A 22854-nucleotide genomic window follows, 5' to 3' on the forward strand; every position below is an offset into this window, starting at 1 on the left:
TAATTCATTTTTATTAAAAAACTACATCTAGGCCTGACCTGTGGTGGCACAGTGGATAAAGCGTCGACCTGGAAATGCTGAGGTCGCCGGTTCGAAACCCTGGGCTTGCCTGGTCAAGGCACATATGGGAGTTGATGCTTCCTGCTCCTCTCCCCCTTCTCTCTCTGTCCCTCTCTGTCTTTCTCTCTCTCCTCTCTAAAAACGAATAAATAAAAAAAAAAGTAAAAACAAAAAACAAAAAAAACTACATCTAGTTGCTGTATAACACTACTATGTATCTTGGTATTCTGAAATCATTTATTGTTTGTTTTTCTTGATGGTTAAAATTTACCTGAAATGTAATAATTGCATTTTAGTTCCTGGGCATTTCATACAATCTTTAAATGAAATCATAGTGTTGAACTATAATGTTTCTGTTAGTAGTGAATGCTCCAATGACCCCACTGGATTTTTCTTTTGCTTATTTGTTTCTAAGGTAGAAAAATGGTGAGGTAAAAAAAGCAGCAAACAAGGGCTGTGGTGAAAAATCACAAATGGGGAAATCAAAGAAAAGGTATTCTCTGTAGTATGAGATCTGAAAATGAGCTCCTGTATTTCATATGAAAAACATAAGAAACAAATTTGCTTATTTTTCCTTGACTGACAGTGTCTATTAGGGAATTGTGGCATTTATTCAGAATTTGGAAATATATCAAAATTAGGCACGATTGGACCTGGGCATTTTGAAATTCATGTGCCATGGTAATTTTGGCTCCATTACCAATATAGAGGGAGAATGTTTGTATAGGGAAAATATTAAAAGAATATAATTATTGCTTCACCAGGCGGTAGTGCAGTGAATAGAGTGTCAGACTGGGATGTGGAGAATCCAGGTTTGAAACCCTGAGATTGCCAGCTTGATCGCAGGCTCATCTGGCTTGAACACGGGCTCATCAGCTTGAGCATGGGTCACCAGCTTGAGCATGGGATCATAGACATGACCCTGTGGCTGCTGACTTGAGTACAAAGATTGCTGGCTTGAAGCCCAAGGTTGCTGGTTTGAGCCCAAGGTTGCTGGCTTGAGCCCAAGGTTGATGGCTTGAGTAAGGAGTCACTCACTCTACTGGAGCCCCCTGGTCAAGGCACATACAAGAAAGCAATCAATGAGCAACTAACGTGCTGCAATGAAGAATTGATGCTTCTCATTTCTCTCCCTTCTTGTCTGTCCCTATCTGTCTCTCTCTCTCTCTGCCTCTGTCAAAAAAAAAAAAAAAAAAAAAAAAAAAAAAAAGAAGATAATTATCTTCAAAGTTGTTAACTCAAGGAAGATTGGGCAAATGGAAAAAGTGTATTCTATAGATTCTAGTACCTCCTTTTTTTCTGAAGAGTTGTACTAATTTATATATAAGACAGGTAGAAATCTGAGTTACACATAGTTTTTTAGATACTTAACTTTTTTCTGAGTGACTTTTTAGGGACAATAGAAAGAGAATAAATGTCAAAAATAATTATTTTTATATGTCAAAGAAAGTTTTCAGACTTAGTCTCATTTGACCCTTACAATAGTATTCTGAGGGTAAATAGAAATACTAGTCCCATTTCATAGGGGAAGAACCTGAAGTTTGAAAGGCAAAATGTTGGTCCAAAGTTATATAACTGTGTTGAGTCAGGCCTTCTATTAGCACTCTAAACAGTTTTTACAAGAATGCTGGATTTCACTTACATACACCCACCACTACTTAGATGATGAATAAATAGCTAGAAGTGAAGGTACTTCTTTTTTGGTTAACAAAGGAAGAAAATGTGGGATCTTCTATATTTGCATAATTATATCTTTGTGGTGATTGATTAATGCTTTATTAACTCTATGCTGTGTGAATCAATAATTTAGTTTCTATATGTAATGCATCTCTGACCTTATGAAACTTCAAATCATTCACTGATACTGTGAATATTTATAAAGTGATCACCATATACTGCCAGGTATCATGCGGGTACCAGAGATATGGTGATGGTTCCTACTCTCAAGAAGTCAGGCAGGCTAGTAGTTAAGAAAAAGAAGTAGACAACTTGTTGCAACAGAATTTGTAAGTGTTGTGAAGCCAAGATAAGTAGAAAGAATGGCAAGAATAGCAGTAGGCAAAGGTATTTTTCTAGCTGCTTGATGTACCTGGGGCTCATAAGATACACGTTGATAAAAGTTTTAAGTGATCTTCTTTAGGGTGCCTGGTGTGACATTATTAAGAGAGAAAAGCCCTTGGGGTGTATGAGTCTCGGCCTGGTCCTTCAAAAATAGGTGCCCAATGTTTTGCCTTCAACTAGCATCCAACTGAGATTCTTTGCTTAGACTAAATCTTTTGACAGAATTGTCCAACTTCCTCCTATTTCTCCAATACGCGATGGCTAGTATGTTCAATTGCATTCAAGTATATCTACAATTGAACCAGAGAAGGACACTAACAGGAAGTTATATCTTTTTAAGGGACAATGATATCATTAAATGAAATTACTATTTTCAGTACAGCCCTGATATTGTGTGGCTTTGACACTTATGATTTCACTCATACAACAAATAGATTTATGCAGTGAGGCTATATACCTGCCACTGTTTAGGTACTGGTGATATATCATGAACAAAAGGAGCAATGACAGCAAAAAAAATCCTCTTGCCTCCCTTGTGTATTTTGCATTCTAGTGTAAGGAAGGCTGAAAATAAGCAGTAAATGTAATAAACACACTATTTTATGTTGGAAGCAAGGTAAGAAGGTAAGGGGCTTGGAACACTGGAGGTATGTGTGGTCGGTACGTTTTCACAGGTAGTCATCTCATTCTGAAGAAAACATTAAAGCAACAACCATAGCAGGTGATGGAATACCAGGTAGGTATGTAGCGAAGGGAAAGCCATTTCCAACCTTTGGAGCAGGAGGACACTGCGTACTTGGAGTAATCGCCTGAAGGCCAGTGTGGCTGCAGTGGAATGGGAGAGAGGGAGAACAGAAAAAGAGAAAGTCGTTCAAGTGGAGTTGTTAAGTAAGCAGTGGGAGACAGAAGTTGTGTTTAGGTCCAGGCAGGAGACTGTGCTGGTTAAGTGATATTTCAGGTTGTGAAACTGCTGAGATCACCTGGGAGTATCAATAACTGTAGATAGAAATGTGAAGAGGACCATGACCTGAGTGAGGGGTTGGGAAGAACAGCAGTGAGGACTAAGAAGGAGCCATCAGTGCAGTCAGAGGATAGCTAAGAGGTCGTGGTGTCCTGGAAGTCAGCTGAAGAAAATGTATCAAGGAGGGACTGGTGATGTGTCAGCTGTTACTAAGGGTAGATATGATGGTGAGTGTTCTGAGATGCTCAGTGATTTTCCTTCGGTGGGGTTTGAATGGTGAGTGGTGGGGACGGAGTGCTCCACTGAGGAGCCTCGCCTGCTGCCCAGCAGCCTGCTCCTCCGCTAGTTTTATTCTCTGCTTGAAGCATGTCCATCTTATCAGGGAAGCTACCTGCTATACACACATCAATGGGGATTTGTCAGTCTCCCAAGTATGTCTCTGGACTATTCACTATTAATAAGTTGAATCTACTGAATGCTTAAACATGTACTATTTTAATATTTTATAATATATTGTATATAAAAATATGGACACAAAAGGGAATTAAAAATTGCTCCCAGCACCCAGCATACTAAATAAATGTCTATCAAAGTATCTTCCACAGATAACTGTATCAGAATTACTGGAGGTTTTTTTTTTAATGCACATTCCTGAACTGTCATTCTAGACACCCCCAAGGTTTAACAAGTTCCACAGATCACTTTTGTACAATTAAATTAGAGAATCTCTGCCCTGAACACAACTGTTTCCATCTGTAAATCCTCCACAACCCTGCTATGATGAAGTAATTTTACCTTTGGGCTCTCAGTGTGTCTGTGTATCATTTTTGTTTTTTCCCTCACACATCTTTCTGTATATCTGCAAATTCATATTAGTGTCTTCTAATATATGCATATATATTGAAATAGATATTTATATTTCTATTCTACCACATTAACATACCACTTTTCTAGCTTTTTCTGAATGTTAGGCATATCATATATGCAGTTTCCTGGTTTTAACATTATTATATATGGTAATGTTAAACATCTTTGTGCCGGAATATTTTCCCCCCTTTGATTGACAGACTGACAGCATGCTTTAGGAAACATTACTCATTATTTCACTACGTCATCAGCAAGGTATTGATGAAGCTGTCTTTGAAATCCTGCCAAAGCTGAATTTTGCCACATTTATCACATTTTCCTATGTAATGGAAAAGTGGTATTGCTTTCTAGTGGTTTTATTGTATACTTCTGTAATTATCAATGAGATGAACATTTTCCACTATTTTTATTTCTTGTCAGTTAATGCCAGGTAGACATTTATTCATTTTAGCTATCCTTATAGACTAGAGAAATAATTATTTTCTTTCAATTTGTATTATGCATATGTTTGCTGTTATGTTGTCTTTTTATTTTTTATTTTGCTAAATATTAATATTTTTTTACTTGATTTGAAGCCACCTTGGTAAGCTAACATGATATTACACTAATCACACATGGCTATTATTTAAGGTAATCAAGTGTTTCTAGAATATTGACACAATCCTGGTTTTTCACATAAAGCGCTCTGTACAAAAGTTAGAACTTTCGGCTAAACCAGACCTTTGTCTCTGAAGCTGTAATTTTTAGAAGTTACAATTGCTTGAATGATTAATTACACTTTTAGTTACACCAGTAAGGCCATTATTAACTGTTGGCGCCTTAATGCACAAGTGGCTGATGGTCTTGACCAATAATTCTTCCTTTTTCCATCTATTTATAAGGAAAAAAAAATTGAGGCTGAAGACTTGACCATTAATTTCAATAGAGTGCATTCATTTGTCCTTGTCTTATTATATAATAATGATTTACTAAACATATTTTTCTATAATTATAGGTATTAACTAGAACAGAGAATTAAAATTTACCTCTGAGCTTTTTAGTTTGGGCAGAAGTATGAAAATACAGACCTGTATAGACATATTTGTAGCATGTTCACATGCTTTTTTTCCTTAAAATAGCTTCTCTGGAATCAAGGCAATTTTCTATTTTAACAAAAAGATGAATTAAAAGAGAAAAATTGGGTCTGTTCTTTCCTTCCACTACCTAGATACATTAAGAAGATGTAAAATATGGTAACCTTTGAATAGGTATTGCCTGAAGCAAAACTCTGCTGGAAAAATCATTCTCAACGCTTGACAAGGACCAGCTGTGTCAAAATGACCGGGGACATAAATATTCCAAGTCCCTCACCCTAGTCACGGTCATTGCTGCTCAACTAGAATGCCCATGGCCCAGGAATCTGCTTTTGTCATCCTAATTATTTCAAGGTTTACCTTAGCTCACATAACTTCAATGTTGCCCTCAAAGATGTGACACGTTGCTTATTGTCATGCATTTTTTCACTGAATGAACTTAATTCATTTTTCCAGGGTGCAAACTCTTCTTCCCAACACTGCCAAGATACATGCTTATATTATCATGAATATTTACCACTCCTTCCAATATAAATATTCATGCACACATTTATATACAGGTGTTCCCCCACTTTTCAAAAGTTCATGTTACATCACTTTGCTTTAACAAAGACCTACATTTTATCAGATGCTGTTAGATTAAGGAAGTGAATTGAAGGAGACTTTAAAATACTCCGTTTTAACTCCAGAGTTGGGGTCCTCTGTACCTGGTGGTTGAAATAATGGCACAACATATGAGGAAACACATTTTTAAGGGAAAACAAGTGTGAAAATGGCTGACATACTAAGTAGACTAAATAGTTAAGTGATGCCAGTGATCTGAATTTCTTATACACATATTCACTTTTTCATTAAGGTTAGGGTTTAGGGTAAACCCTGAGTTCAGGACCTGCATGAAGTCACTTGGCATCAGCTTCTTCACACCACTTAATTGCAGTCAATAAAGCATCCTGTGGTGCCCTAGTCACTAGAAATAACTTCATTAAAATTTTTTTATTGATTGATTGATTTTAGAATAAAAGAGGAAAGGAGGGAGAGAGAGAGAGAGAGAAACTTCAATTTTGTTCATTCCATTTATTTACACATTCATTGGTTAACTCTTGTGTGTATCCTGACTGGGGATCGAACTGCAACCTTATTGTATTAGGATGATGCTCTAACCAACTGAACTCGACCCAGCCAGGGCCTAGAAGTAATTTCTGACTTTAAAATTGTTTAAATATTTTTTTATTTTCTGTTTTGTTCAAAGGAAATGTTTATAATTCAAAATAAACCATTTTCTAACTCTAATTGCAAAGAGAAATTTTAAATTGAAAAAGCATAGCTATAAATAAAGAAGGCAGAGGAAATTAGCAAAAGCTACTGAGTGTTTCTTTTAGAAAGAACAGAAAAAAAGATGAACAGGGTTTGACGTGTGCCAGAAACAGGAGAAACTGTAGAATGCATCATTACCAAACCAACATGGTGCTAACAGAAACTTCTAGAGAAACTAGTAAAATGTGGGAATTAATTGGCAAAAAAATAGCTGACAAACAGGCACACAGTTTACTAATGAAAGAGAAGACAAATTTCTTCTAAAGAAGTAGAGGCAGTCACTGTCAAAAGGCAATAAACTTCTCAAATAACATTATATCTGCCAGAGAATTGTGATAATATGATGTGTGGTCAGATCCATGGGAAACACATTGCAGGAAAACATAGTTCTTATATCTATACTCAGGTATCGGTCAGATGTACAGCTTTGGTATCTAGACATTGAATCTGTTTATCAGTATATAATGTTTACCTGCCTGTGTATGAGAGAGAGAGAGAGAGAAGAAAGATTAAATTTTTTGTGATTTTAAACAATTTTGGGAATATATGATCTGCCTAGTTTTTGTGTGGGTTATAATTTTTGATTTTTCAATTTCACAGTGTGTGGACAATATACGGTGTAATGGTTTAATGACTATAGTGTTTGAAGAGAATTCCAAAGTTACTGTGCCACATATGATTAAGTAAGTGCTATAATACTTTCCCTTGAATTTTAATCAGATCAAATTGGTAGAGAATGTAAAACTCTGAATAAAATATTGCTTCAATAGCATTCTGCTTCATATTGTGAATGTTTCTTGACAGTAATATAATTCATGATATGCCATTATAAATAAAACTATCAAATGGTTTTTCAGATTTATAGTTTGTTGACTTACAGCATAGAAAAGATGTTTTTCACATTGTTACATATGCCTTCACTCAAGACAAAAATGAAAAAAAATCCTATGGAGATTTTCAAGTTTGATATAAAAGGTTGTGACAGCCAGATGTGTCCAAGATCAGAGGGTAGACTAAGGTATGGCAGGTGCTTTTGGTGTCTTCCCAGTGGGTGTGAATCTTATTAGTCAGATTTGGTTGTAGAAATATGTTTAAATTTTGAAGACACTTAATATGAATCATCTGGCTTTTCCATGGTACCACCTACCCACTGCCTATATATGAATTTGTCCTAAAAGCTATTGCCCAGGGCTATCATCTCACTCTCTGTATGCCTTGTTAACAAAGCAAATCCTATAATTTAAAGTACTCAATAGGGAAAATATAATTTAAAATGAGAAGTTATATCAGTAACTTCTATGTCAGTTATGTGCCATAACTCTCTGTTAGTATGCTTTTGTCTCTATGTGTCATTTTCTTTCCAAATTCAGAAATTGTTTGGGGAGCATTCTGAAGCTGACTGAATTGTTTCTTACTTGCATTCTCTTGGTTATTTGCTTTCCAAATTCTACGAATAAAATGTATTTTTAAAAGTAGGTCTGTTATGCCTAACCAGGCAGTAGCACAGTGGATAGAGCATTGGACGTGGAGGACCCAGGTTCAAAACCCCAAGGTCTCTGGCTTGAGCGTGGACTCATCTGGTTTGAGCAAGGTTCACCAGCTTGAGCCCAAGGTCGCTGGCTTGAGCAAGGGGTTACTCAGTCTGCTGTAACTGCCCCGGTCAAGGCACATATGAGAAAGCAACCAATGAACAACTAAGGTGCCGCAATGAAGACTTGATGCTTCTCATCTCTCTCCCTTCCTGTCTGTCCCTTTTTCTGTCTCTGTCTCCATCACAAATATATACATATTTTATATATATATATATAAAATAAAAGTAAGTCTGTTATATATATATATATATATATATATATTTTTTTTTTTTTTTAATTTACATGAAACTAAGAAAAATTTTTTTTTTTCTGTGCCTTTTTATGTGGATTTTTTTCGGGATATGAGCTGTTTATGCTAAGGCAATAACATCAACTTTCCTCTATATGGGTATTACTATAATTAGCATCATTTCAATGGTACAACTCTAAAACTTTATTGCATTACATGAAGGCAGAGTACATTATACTAGTACCATAATTACTATAGAAAAAATTAACACAGGACGATGGTATTTTAGTCTGGGTGAAAAAGGTGGAAGGATTAAGCAAAAAATAACAAAAAACTCACAAAAACTTGCAGACACAGACAACAGTGTGATGATTACCAGAGGGAAAGGGAGGTGGAGAGAGGTAGAAATGGGTAAATAGAGGGTAAATGGTGACAGAAGGAGAAGGAGACTTGACTAAAAGAGAGAGAGAGAGAGAGAGAGAGAGAGAATAATAGTATTTTAAATTATTAGTCAAACTTAAAAATATTGAGGGTAGGATTATTTTTAAAACTCTGGGGTAAAGATTTCTTTAGTGTTCTGTTTTTTAGGTTTTTATTTTAATATAATTCTTTTTTAAACCAGTTAAAAATGTGTGATGCTAAAATTAAAATCAAGTGTGGAATATTAAGTCAACAGTTCCAAATTGTAACTTAGTTTTAAAATTTGTACTGTTGGGTTAGGTTTACTTATTAATTTTCTACCTATGTGACTCTTATTTTAATATTTCCCAATATAATGTATTATTTTTATTTGTTTAAAAAGTACTCTCTTGAAGATTAGACAGCCATGAAAATCCAAACTGCTTTAGAATGAGAATATGCGAGTTGGACATTGCAGCCAAGTTCTAAGCTCTGAAACCCCAGAGCACTTGCATATCTACTCCATATATTTTATTGACTTTAAAAATTAATACAGATAAAAAAACTTTAGTTTTGTGCCTGACCGGTTATGGCTGGCACCCAAATGTATCTTATGTTCCCTGTAATAGCAGTTTGACGAGCATCCATGTCCAATGTCATTTGTACAACTATCTCCCATACAGATCAAGACTTTTCTGCCTTTGGTACTTGAGGTGACACTTGAATGAATAGGAAACATTCCCCTGTAAGGACAGAAACAATATCTCGAGTTGAAGGATTTTCTGTTCCAGTCACACAAGTTGTAATGCCCATCTGTACTATAACTAGATGTCTGCCCAAGGCAGAGTTTTATATATTTCTTTCTTATATTTTCTCCTACCTCATTTAGCCTGGTTGTCCTCAATCATAGAAAAGAAGATGATTTAGGAATTTCTGTTCCTAATGATAGTTTCCTCCATGGTGCTATTCTACCCTAAATTTGATGTTTTCCCTCCCCTGTGTCTCCTTGACTGTATACCATTAAAAAAAAAAAAAAAGACATTTTGCAAGTTAAAAGAAAAGTTACCCTAGCTTAATTGTGTCTTGTTACTGATGTGACAACACTTTGCAGCCACTCACTTCTTTTTATTTTAATTTTTAAAATATTTTTAAATTGGAGAGAAAGAGTTTTGTATTTCACTTATTTATGCTCATCGGTCGGTTCTTGTATGTGTCCTGACCAGGGATTGAACCCACAGCCTTGGCGTGCTGGGACGATGTTGTAGCCAACTGAGCTGCCCGGCCGGGCAGGCACTCGCTTCCTTGTAACACTTCTTAATGATAATCAGTTTTGATGTTTTAAGATTGCTTTTTAAAGTATTTACAAAAAGGAATTGTTGTTATCAAACACACTATAGAAATGATCCCTGAAAGTATAGTCTTGTTGTTATCATAAGAGGCTTAAGTAATACATCATGTCTTTCTTTAAGAGTCTCTTAGGAAATAAAGACCTTGTTCAATGTAATAAAAGAAAATTAAATAATTTCACAATATTTAATTTCTTTTCTTTACTTAAAATGAAAATGTAATCACAATTTTGAAGGAACTGGTATAATTAGTCAGTTTTATTTTAATTTCACGTTGGCTGCAACATACTTTTTCCCTCCTATTATTTTGATTAAAGTAACTATAGTCAAAAGATGCAAATCTCAAACTGTGATTAAAATGCAAAATAATAACATTTATTAGGTGAAAATATACCTTTAAGTGATGTTTTACATTTTATGTATATAGGTTGAGGCTTGTTTTCTTTTAATAATAGTTCATCTCACTTTCCTAGAAAATAGAGTATTTTGGTGGGAAATGGTAAGAGAAAAAGTGATTAGCTCTGTTGGCCTTCTTCAGATAGAAAAAAAAAAGTTTCTAAGTTCTTTTTTCAAATGAGAAAATTAAGGACCAGATTTCTGCCCAGATAGCTTGGCTGGTTGGAATATCATTCTGATGTGCAGAGGTTGCTGGTTTGATTCCTGGTCAGGCATATGTTACAGGAACAGATCAATATTTCTGTCTCCCTGTCTCTCTCTCTCTCTCACTTACTCTCTGTCTAAAATCAATAAAAAAAATTTTAAAGACCCAGAAAATACAGTTTGTTGATGGTCACATAGTGGAAAAAAGAGCCACGCAATTTTTAAGACTCTCAAAGGACATGGTTGTGCATTTTTGAGATCAGTAATGAGACTTAAACTAGTAGCCCACCCACAGTTGATTTCTTCTCAGGGGCTAGCAGCTCATTTAAAATTCCCTTTCAGGCAGGTAAATGAAATACTTCCACTTGCACTGAGCATACTTTGGGGTGGGAAGGTTCCAAGAGCAAGCTAAGAAAACTTTTTATTCCTTTTCATCCAAAAGAAAATAAATAATAATTTGAAACCCCTCCATGTGCTGAAAGGGATAATTAAGGTCATTCACAATAAGCCAACTGATCCTTAGCAAGCAGTTGCCTCACTGAACATCACTGGCCCTGGAGCATATCATATAATCAAGTGGTGAAATCCAGGGTTTCATTGATCATCTATTCTGAGATGCTGCAGTGAAGGGCACCCAAGGCTCTCAGAGGGAATGTGAAGGCTCAGAGCAATCCCAGAGAAGGTGAGCGTTCCTCTGAGCCCCACTTGGATTCACCCTCTGCTTCTAAGTGTTTCTTGTTACAGACTTTGTTTCTCCACTGGCCTCTTTTTCCCCTTTACGAACGCACAGCACTGGCTGCGGGCTTTGCGCGTGACGGGTCTTGAGTGCTGCCACGTGACTTGTCTCCTCAGTTGGCTTGCCCACCGGGAGAGGCAGCTCGGCTTCCATTGATCAGTCCATTCGGGTTGAGGAGCAGGTGGGTGGTTTTATAGACTGAGGAAAAGCAGAGCACTGCAGCAGTTTCTACAATAGAAGGGTTCATGGCCTATGTTTCACCCATTACCTTTTTTATTGAGGTAAAATTGGTATTTTCATTATATTTATTTCAAGTGTACATTATAATTTTATATTTGTCTACACTATAAAGTGATCACCACCATAAGTCTAGTTACTACCCATCACCACACAACTGACTCCCTTTGCCCGTTTTACTTTTATTTTTTAAAAAAAGAACATTTTTTTTTTCATTTTTTCTGAAGCTGGAAACAGGGAGAGACAGTCAGACAGACTCCCGCATGCGCCCGACCGGGATCCACTCGGCACGCCCACCATGGGGCAACACTCTGCCCACCAGGGGGCGATGCTCTGCCCATCCTGGGCGTCGCCATGTTGCGACCAGAGCCACTCTAGCGCCTGAGGCAGAGGCCACAGAGCCATCCCCAGCGCCCGGGCCATCTTTGCTCCAGTGGAGCCTTGGCTGCGGGAGGGGAAGAGAGAGACAGAGAGGAAAGCGCGGCGGAGGGGTGGAGAAGCAAATGGGCGCTTCTCCTGTGTGCCCTGGCTGGGAATCGAACCCGGGTCTTCTGCACGCTAGGCCGACGCTCTACCGCTGAGCCAACCGGCCAGGGCAAAAAGAAAACATTTTTAATGCTGCGGAATATTTAAAACATAATGAAAACAAAGCATTTTACACAACTTATAGATTAAACTGTACTCATAAAATGGATAGCTTTGAATACGTTGATGAGCCAGAAAGAATGGAATGAATTAAGCATTCAACTCAAGATGTTAGAAAAAAATGACTAAATAAATTGTAAGGAAAGTGTAAGAAGGAAATAATTAAGATAAGAACAGACAGTAATAAATCAAAATATAGAAAAACAGTAGAATTGATACAGAGCCAGTTCTAGAGGAAAAAATGCCTTATAGTATAATGTATTAGTCAGCCTAGTCTAGCAGAAATGGGGAAGCACAAGTGCCCAAACTTAGGAGTAAGAAGAAATAACCACAGGTGTAACAGTGATATCTGCCTCTCCCCACCCCAACGCCTCTGTGCAGAATGTCATCCATTACTTTTTGTGACCATTTTTGACATTTTAATTTAAGGGCATAAGCCTAGCCCCTCTTAAGTAGGGCTTTTGGCCTAATTTTTCTAATAAAACATGATGAAACTAGAGAGAGAAGGGAAGGGTAGGAGATAATGCTACCCCAAAATATGCCACTTTGTTATATTGATTATTTTGAATGGTAGGAACTTGAAAAACAGCAAATGCATGGAAAAACTTTCTCTAAACTCCCCTTATGTGTAAAGACACATCCTCCAAAGAAATTAATTATCATAAATTTCTTCCTGAGAAGTTTCATTAACTAGGAGGATTGACTGTTATTACAGGAGAGGAGACTAGACATTGCACCACCCCCAGACACACTATTTTATCTCCCATCTATTCTTCTGAAGATCCATTCTTTTTTTTTTATTTTTTTATTTTTCTGAAGTGAAAAGCAGGGAGGCAGAGAGACAGACTCCCACATGCGCCTGACTGGGATCCACCCAGCATGCCCACCAGGGGGCAATGCTCTGTTGCAAGTGAAGCCATTCTAGCGCCTGAGGCAGAGGCCATGGAGCCATCCTCAGCACCTGGGCCAACTTTGCTCCAATGGAGCCTTGGCTGTGGGAGGGAAAGAGAGAGATAGAGAGAAAGGAGAATGGGAAGGGTGGAGAAGCAGATGGGCGCTTCTCCTGTGTGCCCTAACCGGGAATCAAACCCAGGACTTCCACACGCCAGGCCAACAGTCTATCACTGAGCCAACTGGCCAGGGCCTGAAGATTCATTCATTTTTCCTAAAAATAATTTCTCTCCCTTAAGAGGCTGTCATTCAGATGGTATTTAATCTAGAATCTAAGCCACCTGGGGAAGTTACTTAATGTATTTTTCGCTCCATAAGATGCACCTGACCATAAGACATACCTAGGGTTTTAAGGAGGAAAATAAGAAAAAAAATATTCTGAACCAAATGTTGTGTTAAAGTATTTAATAAAATACCGTATTTTTTGCTCCATAAGATGCACGGGCATTTTCCCCTCCACTTTTTTGGGGGAAAAGTACGTCTTAAGGTGCAAACATATAGTATTACTCTCTGAGTATCTCCCATGTTTCCATGAAGTATCCTTGTTAATAAAATTGTTTTTCTCTTGCTAATATCTATTATTACAGGTGGGTGTTTCAGCCCAAAACTCATAGGGGTAGAGGGAAAATTATTTCTTCTCCTCTACAGAAGGAATCCACAAAATGAAATGAGTTACTACCTTTTCCATTAACAGTTCTGACCTCCCTAAATTCTAATGCATGTGTGATGTTTTTATAGACCTGCCTGTTGTGTTGTATCAACATCTTTTATCAAATGCAATGGGAGGCCCGTATACAAGTGTATCTTTACCAGTACATAAATACTCGATGGTAGAGAGGAAGCTGTGTCCTGGGTTTGTACTCAATATCCCTGCTTTGTGTGTAGGTCTGATGCCCGTCTTCATAAAGACGACACCGACATTTGTTTCAGTAAAACACTCAACTCCTGCAAAGTGCCCCAGATCCGCTATGCCAGCGTGGAGCGCCTGCTGGAACGGCTCACAGACCTGCGGTTTCTTAGTATCGATTTCCTTAACACCTTTCTGCACACCTATCGTATTTTCACCACAGCAGCTATGGTGCTGGCAAAGCTTTCTGACATATACAAGAGGCCTTTTACCTCCATCCCAGTCAGGTAGGCTTGGGATTTGCCTCTCATGACAGTGTCTCATGACAGTCCTCCTGATCCCTGGGTCTCCGGCAGATGAGCATCCCAGCTCTGCAGAGCTGCTCTGAGGATATTCCTTGCCTTTGAACTTAGTATGCCACTGACACTGCCCCCCCCCCATGGAAGGGGTGAGTAGAGGTCACAGGTAGTTCCTGAGAGAGGTGGTTGAGAATGCTGAAGTCCCCAAGTGGCCTTTGCTTGCTCTGTGATTATTTGGAAGCTAACTCCATTATTTGAGGCTTTTCTACTTTTTTTTTTTTACAGTTGTGCTTTCCAAACTTTAATATGCATAAGACACACCTAGGGGTCTTGAGAAATTGCAAGCTCTGATTCAATAGGTCTGCAGTGGAGCCTGAGCCCTGCATCTCTCACAGGCTGCTCTGAGATACCAATGCTACTGGCGTTTGAACCACAGTTTAAGAGCAAGGGGTTAGGCATGGCCTAGAGCCTAGAAAGTGTCTGTGCCTTTGGCAAGTGCACGGAATACAGGTAGCATTGAAATGAAAGAACACCAGCCACAGCAGAGTGATGATATTGTGGCCTTTTAATGTAGGGAGCATGTTCTTGAGTGACATCAGAGGAATCATTTTCACTTGCCTACAATCTAACAGCTTTTGCTCTATTTTTAGGTCACTGGAATTGTTTTTTGCTACCAGCCAGAACAACAGAGGTGAACATTTGGTGGATGGCAAATCCCCACGCCTGTGTCGCAAACTCTCTTCCCCGCCACCCTTAGCTGTGTCCAGAACGTCCTCCCCAGTGAGGGCCAGAAAGCTGTCCCTGACTTCTCCCTTGAACTCAAGGATAGGAGCGTTGGACCTGTCCACAGCCTCAGCCGCCAGCAGCCCTCCCGTCACCCACAGCCCTGCCGCGTCCCCGCCCCCGCACACTGGTAAAGTACCGTTGGATCTTAGCAGAAGCCTTTCTTCTCCAGAGCAAAGCCCGGGATCTGTAGAGGAGCATGTAGATAACCCCCGCGTGGATCTGTGTAACAAGCTGAAGCGAAGTATTCAAAGAGGTATTATCCAGCTGCCACGCCCCGTGTTTGCTGGCCACCTGCTTCCCCACCATTCCTTCTGGAACCCTAATTCCCTCTCTTTAGACTTTTCTACCTCTGTGTAGAAAGTAGAATGTATACAATTTTTTTGTATACAAGAAAATTTCTGTAGTTCCCTCTAGCTTTTATGGAAAAGAGGTCAAGGTCAGCTCTCTTAATGTCCTCTATAGTAAAGGCTAATTGCAGTCAGTTGTTTGTGGAAGAATAGCATTATCTGAATGGTATTACTGGAAGGTTCTTCATGGAATACAATTAAGGCTGGTTGGTTAAAGAGCCAACCTAGCATGATACTCTGCATAGAGGTAGGTTGTGTGCACCCTCATTCATCAGCTAGGCCCTTGGAGCCTTCTCCTGTGCAGTGTCTGCCTTGAGCACCTCACTGCTTCCAGCCTTCCCTGCGGAGGATGATCTGGCCTGGTAGCATTAAGATGGCTCCTTCCATTCAGTTGCCAAGGCAACAAATGCTCCATATTACAATGGAGATATAGGGCTAAAAAATCAAATCTGAGACAGTGTTTATTGTTCATGACAGCCAAAATGGTTTTTAAAAAGGTGGATTATGATTTATTTTCCTGATTAGATTCTCTAATGTCTTCCTATAGCAGTTAGATTAGAGTACATTCTCTCTGCCAAGGCTTTCAGACTCCGTGAGACTTGCATGCTGTTTCCCTCTCAACCCCGCTCCTGCCATTCTCCCTCATCTGCTAAGCCATAGGCACATTGATTTTCTTTTTGTTCTAGGAAACACCTCAATTATTGCTGCCCATGATTCTTCCCTCTGTCTAAACAGTCTTTCCTCGTATAATCTCCATGAGATTAGCAACCTTATCTATTTTGTTCACCTCTGTGTGCTCAGTGCCTTGGCCAGTGCCTGACAGGTAGTAACATTTTGTTACATGAATGAATCAAGCAGAACTCTCAGTGAACTAATCAAGGGTCCTGTGGCACATCACCTTTCCTTCCTCAGCTTGGTATAATGAAGGTAGGTGTTGGAGAAGGTGATCCTAGTTGCTTTTATAATCTATTGTTTCTGCGATATAAATGAAAAAGATTTCACAGCCAAATTAGCAAACAGCTTTATTTTTGCAATTAATCAGTGTCCGCATTTCAAGGGAAATCACCCAAGATGGAAGCAGAGACCACTGCTTTTCTACCTGCTTGAAGCTTCTATGTACTTTCTAGCTCATGTCATTTAAATAAACTTTCTAAGTGAAGTACTTAATGGAATTTTAACTGGAATGGTTGTCATCATCAAAAGTGGCACCCGTTTAAACAAGAAATTCTTTAAATTGACAAGTTAGCAACTAAGGAGGAGGAAAGGAGGAAGATAATTAAAAAGTCATTAGAACAAGTTTCAGCAGAATCATGATGGATTCTTGGGAATAATGAGGCAGCGCACAAGCTGACAAGTACGTCTGGGATTGGACCCCGCGCCAGTGCCTGCACATCTCCCCGCACAGAATGACAGGGGGCTTATCTCAGTCCTCCCTCTGGGGCGGGGTGCCCTGAGAAGTACAGGAATTTTCCAGAATATGGGAAGTGTTTTTCACTCCTTTATTGGATTACAGCAACTAGAGGAGGAGAAATCTGAAGATGTCTAGATTCTCATTTTGAGTTCAGAGAGCTTTAGAAATAAGCATGTGAGTTATGTGAGTGTAGCTCTGAGGCTTTGGTTTGGCCCTGGGGCTGGAATGAGAACACAATAGGTCTGTTCAAGACTCATTGCTTCACCTTCCTGTGCAAGTGCTGTGCTACAGTGTCCAAAACGATAAATAAAACTGTGCCCTGGACCCTAATACTCTAGTTATGTAGAGAAGATAGATACCACATAACTAGAAGGTCAGGTGGTACAAGAGGTATAGACAGAGTGCTCTACAGGGTGAAAAACTCAGGAGATCATGTCTGCTTGAGCAGAATCAGGATGGTCATTGACCTGAATAGATAAGTGGTTGGAGAAGGGTGAACATAATGAGCAAAGGGCTAGTGTCAGCCTCCAGTGGTGAAAGCCATTTCTGAGAGCAGGAGACATCATTGCTTCTGAAGGGACAGCTTTTGTCTAGTTTTGTTGCCATGTGCAGCCCTGCAGAGCAGACCTTGTCACTAGTCTTCCTAGGCTTTCTAGTATTGAGGAAACTTTCAAAACAACTCTCCTACAATATCATTCTTCTCCTTTTCCTTCTTATTCTTTACCATCTTAAGTGTATAATTCAGTATTGTTAAGTATAGTCACACTCTTGCACAACTAATCTCTAGAACTTCATCTTGAAAAACTGAAACTATGCCCATTGAACGGCTCTGTGTTTCTCTCTCCCTCCCAACCCTTGGCAGCCACCATCTGCTTTCTGTCTGTAGAGTTTGACTCCTTTAGATTCCTCATGTAAGTGGAATCATACAGTATTTGTCTTTTTGTGGCTGGCTTATTACACTTAGCATAATGTCTCAAGGTTCATTCATGTTGTAGCATGTACCAGAAGTTCCCTTTAAGAATGAGCAATACTTCATTACATATACACACATTCCATATTTTTTTTTACCTGTTTCTCATCTGACAAGCGTTTGGATCGTTTCCATCTTGTGCCTCTTGTGAATAATGCTGCAGTAAATAAGGGAGTGCAAATATATCTTTGAGACCTGCTTTCAGTTCCTTTGGGTATATACCCAGAAATGAGATTGCTGAATCATATGGTAATTCAAGTTTTAGTTTTCTGAGGAATCTCCATATTTTTTCCATAGTGGCTGCACCATTTTACATTCCCACAAATAGTGCACAGGGTTCCAATTTCTCTGAATCTTTGCTACACTATTATTTTATGTTCTGCTGGTAGTGTCCATCCTAATGGTTGTGTAGTGAGAATTTGTCTTCTTTTTTTGTAATTTCCAAGAGATTTTACTATGATTTGCCCAAGGCCTAGTAGTATGGATATTTATTTTTTCTTTAACAGAGAAGCAAAGGGAAAATCTATTTCTTTTTGCATTTCAGTCTAAATATGTGTCATAGTTCTAGAGATCCTCAATCAAGCTGCCCATTGCCTATCATAATTAATTTTTTTACTTTAACTAGTTACACACAGATTTTTATTTTTTTCACATTAGTCACTGATTTCCCTAGTTCTGGTTTTCAAAGCCCAAGCCTGGAGTGTGCAGTGATGATCAAATGTCATATCCCCAAGACTTCTTGGCCAACTGTCTAGGATGGAGGTGTGGTTATTCATAGCAATCGGTAGTTTTTTCCCACAGAGCAAATTAAACTTGGAACAACCAAGATAAATGAGAAAGAACTCGGTCAAGTTCTCAGGGAAGGACATTGGCAAAGGGTGCAGAGACTTGTCAGTGCAGATGCTGGGCAGAGGTGGGATCACTGTGGACATAGCTAGTGGTGACTAGAGAGCTTGTCATGTGGTCGTGTTGATCATTTATGACCAGGGCCCTCAGATGGAGCAAGCCCATGAACAACAGTGTGGGAAAATACTAGGTTCTCTCTCACTTTAGAGAAATAGCTAAAGTTGAAGGTTTAATGCCTCTCTTTTTCACTGGATTTCCTTAAAACAAATGATTTGTGGTTCGATTTTGAAGGGTTAGTTTATGCACAAGGCTCATGGGTTAGACGTGTCATTTTGCTGTGCCAGGTCATGGCTAAAGGCAGACCTCCCCTCACTCGGGGTGACCGGGCAGTCCAAGATGGTGTCTTGGATAAAGTGCTTGGGTCCAGCCTCCACTCCAGAGATGTCAGCATCTCTGCCCACCACTAATGCACCCCCATTTATCATTTTTACCATCTGCCCTCTCAGCACTTTCATTAAGTACTTTGTTCTTGGCCACTTCTTTGTATCTTTGTTTTCCCACTTTTTTGTGGCTGTCTTCTGGTTGCTTTTAGTGTATTAGCTTCCCACCTTGTTCTTAAAAATATATAAGGTGGTCATTCAAACAGGCACATGGTACAACTGGATTAAAAATAAAATAGACAAGGAACTCAGGCAATGAAGAGTAGGTGTGGGAGGCCGAGGGCGTGGTTAGTGAACAAGAGAGTACTGTGTGGTCCTCTGCGTTTCCCAGAGTTGTCCCGATTTTGGTTCTGAGAGTAATCAATTACACAATTCTCATTGAAACCTAAGATGGGTTGGTACTCAGGCACATCGTTTTTGGCTACTGAGACTTGAGAACAATTTATCCTGTGCATCCTTGTCAAGGAAACACTGTTAGTAGGAAGCTTAGAATTAATACTGGGGGTTAGGGAGCTCTTGGACATTTTTCTGAATACTGAAACAAAAGCATTATAGACTTAGTTTTTATTTTATTTTGTATTGGCATATGGTTAATCTTGGTCATAAATAGTCTAGGAAAGTTGAGGATGAAACACTTAAGCATCAGTCTGACAAGTTCAGAGTGTTTGCATGTGTGCATGCTAGGTCTGTAGAAGCCAAGTATGCTGCTGTGAAAATCGGAACGGATGAAGAAAAGGAAGCTGTTGATCTGTCTTTAATTTGAAAGATGTTTGCTTGTGCTTTGCATAATGTTAACACTTTAAACAGTTGGCATACTTGAATAAGAATTCTGTGCCAACAGTTTACACATTTCTGCTTTTCACTTCAGGATACAACTGCACACAACCTCATTGCACAATGCCAACTTCACCCATGAGGTCAATATTGAGGCCAGGGGTCTCTCTTCGCTGCCTAGCTGGGCAGTTTCAGGGTGTGCTTTTTGAAAACTGCTAGTGACCTTTGTCCAGTTTTATTGTCATTGCAGTTATAATGCCACCCTTGCAATAATTCCTGGCAAGAGAACTTAAAATGACAAGAAGGGAAAGAAGAGAAATAGGAAGTATCCCTAAAAATGAGTGAGACTGTGAACTTCTGAAGGAAAAGGTAATGCCATTGATTTTCCCCCAAACCCAGTCCTTCTATCTGTTCCAGGCTTAGCCAACATCTGTGTGCATCCTCCTTCAGGCCGCCAGGCAGTCCTACTTCTTCCCTGCAGTGTTCTGACACGCACAGGTGTCAGCCCAACACCCGGCCAGATAGCACCCAGTGGAATCTCAGTAAATATCACAGCAATGGCAGGCTGGAAAGGAGAGCCCTGAGGCAGGCGCCTCACTTCACTGGGGTCCCTTACCCAGTCAGCATTCCCTTGGGCCTCAGCTGTGCCACCTACTCCAAGTATTGCTGCACAGCCCGCATCACTGGTGTCTGTGCCTGTGTTCTTGGTTTGAAAATTGCCTGCCTGTGGGCTGAAAGTGCTCCCAATTTTAGCATTTGTTTTGAACCCACATCTGCCCACTTGTCCTGCAGGCAAAGCTGTTTGCATGGAACTTGATTAAAAGTGAAGCCAGAAGGAAATGCTTCTTCGCCACGCCATGCTGGCATGGTTTCTTCTCTTAGTAGGTGTTGTTTGCTGAGAGTGTTATTCTTAGCTTCCCTGTTCTTTCAGGGGCCATTCAGGGCCTGTCCAGCTCTCTCGCTGGAAAGTTTTTGGGTTCAATGTAATTGCTGACTAAATGATTTTCTCATTTGCCTCAGAGAAATGAATGGTTGGATCAGAACAAGGACATATATTTGATATTCTGCTTGTTCTTGGTTCTTGCAGAGCAGATGCCTTTCGTTACTGAATTTTGAGGGAGTTATTTAGAAAATAATAAAACTAACAGCTAAGCGCTGATTTTTTTGGTCTTCATCCTGCATCGTTGCCAGCTTTGCTGTAATTAAGTCATTCAAAGAAAGAGTCTAAACATTTCTCTTCCCTGGCATTTTTGTGTTTCAAAAAAGGCAAAATTGTGGCTGTATTTCTAAGGGAGTAAATCACATGCAAGTGTAAAAGTGGCTTTGGGTAAAGTCATTAGGAATTTTTATAAAATTTATGGTTGAAATATTGAATGGAATGGCAAAGAAAGTTGAGAGTATTTCTGCTGACAGGGGTAATGTGACAGGAGGTCACACAGCTTTTATTGATTAATGAAAAGCCAAAGGGAAAAAAATGGAAGAATTGTTGGAAACTTATGAAATTTTTGTAGTATTCTTTTTTTCTTGAAAGAACATACACAAAGTTGTAGTTTTGCCTGGTTAATAAGCCAGATGGAATATTACATAAGTAATAGCCTAAGTGTGTCTTTTATTCATGAGATGAAGAGGTTCAAATTATCTTAAAGCCTCTGTTGGTCAAATAAGTTTGTAAAATATGATTTTATGTTTGCTCTCTTATAGTTTGCATTGGGGGCTGGACAGTGCCAGGTATACATGATCTGTGAAATTGAAAATTACCTTCCTGCTTGGGAAGGCCATTGTTTTGCTAATGTTTGCTGGAGGAGAGGTTTTTGTGCCAGAAAGTTTTGAAAAGAAAGAGAAGCCATGTTTGCAGAGTGAGAGCAGAGGGAATGCAGAGTGCTGGAGAAGAAGCCATGTCGGCAGAGTGAGAGCAGAGGGAATGCAGAGTGCTGGATAAGAAGCCATGTCGGCAGAGTGAGAGCAGAGGGAATGCAGAGTGCTGGAGAAGAAGCCATGTCGGCAGAGTGAGAGCAGAGGGAATGCAGAGTGCTGGAGAAGAAGCCATGTCGGCAGAGTGAGAGCAGAGGGAATGCAGAGTGCTGGAGAAGAAGCCATGTCGGCAGAGTGAGAGCAGAGGGAATGCAGAGTGCTGGAGAAGAAGCCATGCTGGCAGAGTGAGAGCAGAGGGAATGCAGAGTGCTGGAGAAGAAGCCATGTCGGCAGAGTGAGAGCAGAGGGAATGCAGAGTGCTGGAGAAGAAGCCATGCTGGCAGGGAAAGACAAGGTGTGCAGATGGGGAACCAGAGCTGAGGGGCTTTGGGAGCCCTACTGAGACTGGTGGGGCCTTTGATTCTAGGAGAAACCAGAGAAGATTCTCCTGGTTGTGGAACCGGAGAATGTGTCAGTGGCTTTGGGAGTCCTGTGTGTTTGCTTGTCTGCTGGTGTGAGACTGTAATAAAGGAATGGCCCATCAGTTTTTGGCTCCACTGTTTCTTTACTGTTTGCTCGAATTTAAGGGGAACCTGCGTGTGAATGGCCATGACGGCCATAACTACTGGCCATACAGCCTCTCAACTGTTCATTGTAAAAATTCCCTCTTTCTTCCTGCTGATCTGTAGCTCTGGGTCAGAGCAGTCCAGTAAGAACTTTCTGGGAGGATGGAAACGAACGCTCTATATCTGTGCTGTCCAGAATGTGTAACCACTAGCTACATATGGCTACCGAGCACTTGAAATGTGGCTAATGCAAGTGAGGACCTGAGCTGCTCGCTTAACTCTAGTTAATTTTCATTTAGATTTGTGTAACCATGTTTGGCTAGTGCTACCATCCTGACAGTGCAGCTCAAGATCCTTAGGAGTTCCCAGGAACTTTTTGGGAGGCAACATTGGTAGAGATGCAAACCTTAGTCAGCTTTAACAGGGCAACCCAAACAAAGAATTAGTGAAGATCCAATCTTGATCCCAGTCTGACTTAAATGGTGAACGAGTCCCTCTTGCCCAACTCCAAGAAGGCAGAAACATTCTAGAGAGCAGGAGACCAAACCCCTGTTGTTTTTAACATCTGCTTTTGTGTTGGACAGAT

General features: G+C 39.7%; 1 protein-coding gene across 5 annotated transcripts in view; it reads left to right on the forward strand.

The window, feature by feature from the left end:
• The window catches only part of RASGRF2 (Ras protein specific guanine nucleotide releasing factor 2), a 267895-nt gene that overhangs the window by 155511 nt on the left and 89530 nt on the right, over nt 1-22854 (forward strand). For 2 of the 5 annotated variants that reach the window (XM_066381760.1, XM_066381761.1), the window contains exons 13-15: nt 6937-7019; nt 13957-14205; nt 14868-15256. In XM_066381760.1, the coding sequence (XP_066237857.1) occupies nt 6937-7019; nt 13957-14205; nt 14868-15256 (721 nt within the window). The remainder of the gene's footprint in view (nt 1-6936; nt 7020-13956; nt 14206-14867; nt 15257-22854) is intronic. The other 3 variants (XM_066381762.1, XM_066381763.1, XM_066381764.1) reach the window with 2 other exon arrangements.

This window comes from Saccopteryx leptura, chromosome 4 (genome assembly GCF_036850995.1).
Source record: "Saccopteryx leptura isolate mSacLep1 chromosome 4, mSacLep1_pri_phased_curated, whole genome shotgun sequence".
Classification (NCBI taxonomy): domain Eukaryota; kingdom Metazoa; phylum Chordata; class Mammalia; order Chiroptera; family Emballonuridae; genus Saccopteryx; species Saccopteryx leptura.